At 46.2% G+C, this 1,670-nt stretch overlaps 1 protein-coding gene across 1 annotated transcript in view; it reads right to left on the reverse strand.

Annotated features, from left to right (window-relative positions):
* Positions 1-1,448, reverse strand: part of KLHL28 (kelch-like family member 28) — a 6,970-nt gene extending 5,522 nt beyond the window's left edge. The window contains exon 1 of the mRNA XM_010083345.1: positions 550-1,448. Within this exon, the coding sequence (XP_010081647.1) occupies positions 550-1,448 (899 nt within the window). The remainder of the gene's footprint in view (positions 1-549) is intronic.
* Between the last annotated feature and the right edge of the window lie 222 nt (positions 1,449-1,670).

Genomic DNA, 1,670 nt, shown 5'->3' on the forward strand with positions numbered 1-1,670 from the left:
GTCCATCTCCGTGGCTCCTCTGGCCCCGCTCCAGCAGCTCCGTGACTGTCCTGTGCTGGGGACCCCAGAGCTGGGTGCAGCACTGCAGATTGAATCTCACAGATGCAAGCATACCTACCATGTATGCAAGCATGGAACTGTCACAGAAAATAAAAACTCAGAGTAAAATATTATCCCCGAATTCAGCTGTAGAACCAGTCTGGGGAGTCTGCCTTGACACAGCAAACATTTACTGCATTGGTAAGGGTACGTTCAACCAAATTCTCAACCAACAGAATTAGGATAAGATTTTATAGCTATTTGTGCTGGCACAAAGAAAACCCCGTAACATTGAAGATTACTCATGAAATCAAAGAGCTTCATATTGAATTCACTGCTTGTCCTTGTTCAAAAACACAACTTAGAGGAGTTCTTAAGAAGGAAAACATTTCACTACAGTCCTGCAAACCACAGCTCTTCAAGAACTGTCTTAATCCTGACCCAGGGCGATAGGAAACACGCGTGACCATCACACCACTCAAGTGCTGCAACAACTTTTCCATGCCTTACCTTTCCAAACACGCAAACAGGCCAGCTTTTCCTCCTACAGCACACAGCACTTTAGGAGCACAGCGAGGTCGTGTCATCAGCATGGTCTGGTGGGAAAGTCTGTGTTCAGGCATAAAGTGGTATTTGAGGGCCTCGTTTAGCAGATGTTTACAAGTGTGGTCATCACGAATGAGATGGTTTGCTTCGTATAACCTCGTAAGAAACTTCACGCTCAGCAGCGGCAACCGCACGCAATGCAGCAGCTGTGCTAAGTACTTCTGTCGCTCCTGCACATCGTATTTGATCCACGACTCGAGTGCATAGAAAACGGCTTCTTCTGTCACAACATTCAAGCAGTCATTGGAAACAATTTCATCCAACTCCGAGTGTGTAAGCTCAAAAAATTCTTCCGTCTGACAAACATCTTCAAAGTTCTGACAAATGTACTTGTTAGCAGCCAAGTAGAGGTCATGGCAGCCGTAGGTCTCTGCGAAGCGAGAAATCCCGATGCAATTGCCAGGGTCAAGCTGGCTTTCTAGAAACGCACAACACTCCTTCACCACCAGCTTGATCTGGAGAAGATTCGCGGCTGGAAGAAGCGACTCTACAGTGTCCTGCGAGATAAACACAGTTCCCGTGTAGGCGTACTCCACGATGGCCTGCAGGGCTGCCTCGTCGATGCACTGGAACTCCACCTCCGAGTTCTCCTTCTCAGAGAGGTTCCCCGTGAACATGGCTTTGAAGTACGGGCTGATGCTGGCAAGCACCACTTTGTGAGCATGGATCTTGACATCGCCAACTCTCAGGATAATGTCACAGAGCTCGTGATGTTGGCGCAGGAGGTTCAAGCCTTGCAGAAGCTGCTCAGAATGCAAGTGGGTTAAGTTGGCAAGCATGTAGGTTGGAGACGACTGGTCCATCTGTGGCAAACAGAATTTTTCACGCATTACTCAGGGCTTCATTTCAGCAGCTTCATTGCTCATGTTACTTAGACATGCCACACGTAACATTTAAAAAATGTTTTTCCATTTTTGCTTTTATCTTAAATTAGATTTATTACTTTCCAAGTCACTTTTTCAATCCTTATGTGCTATGCTTTTTCATGCAAGTTAAATCCAGGACAATCAAGTGTTTATCAATAG

Source organism: Pterocles gutturalis, unplaced genomic scaffold, assembly GCF_000699245.1.
Source record: "Pterocles gutturalis isolate BGI_N339 unplaced genomic scaffold, ASM69924v1 scaffold36000, whole genome shotgun sequence".
Taxonomy (NCBI): Eukaryota; Metazoa; Chordata; class Aves; order Pterocliformes; family Pteroclidae; genus Pterocles; species Pterocles gutturalis.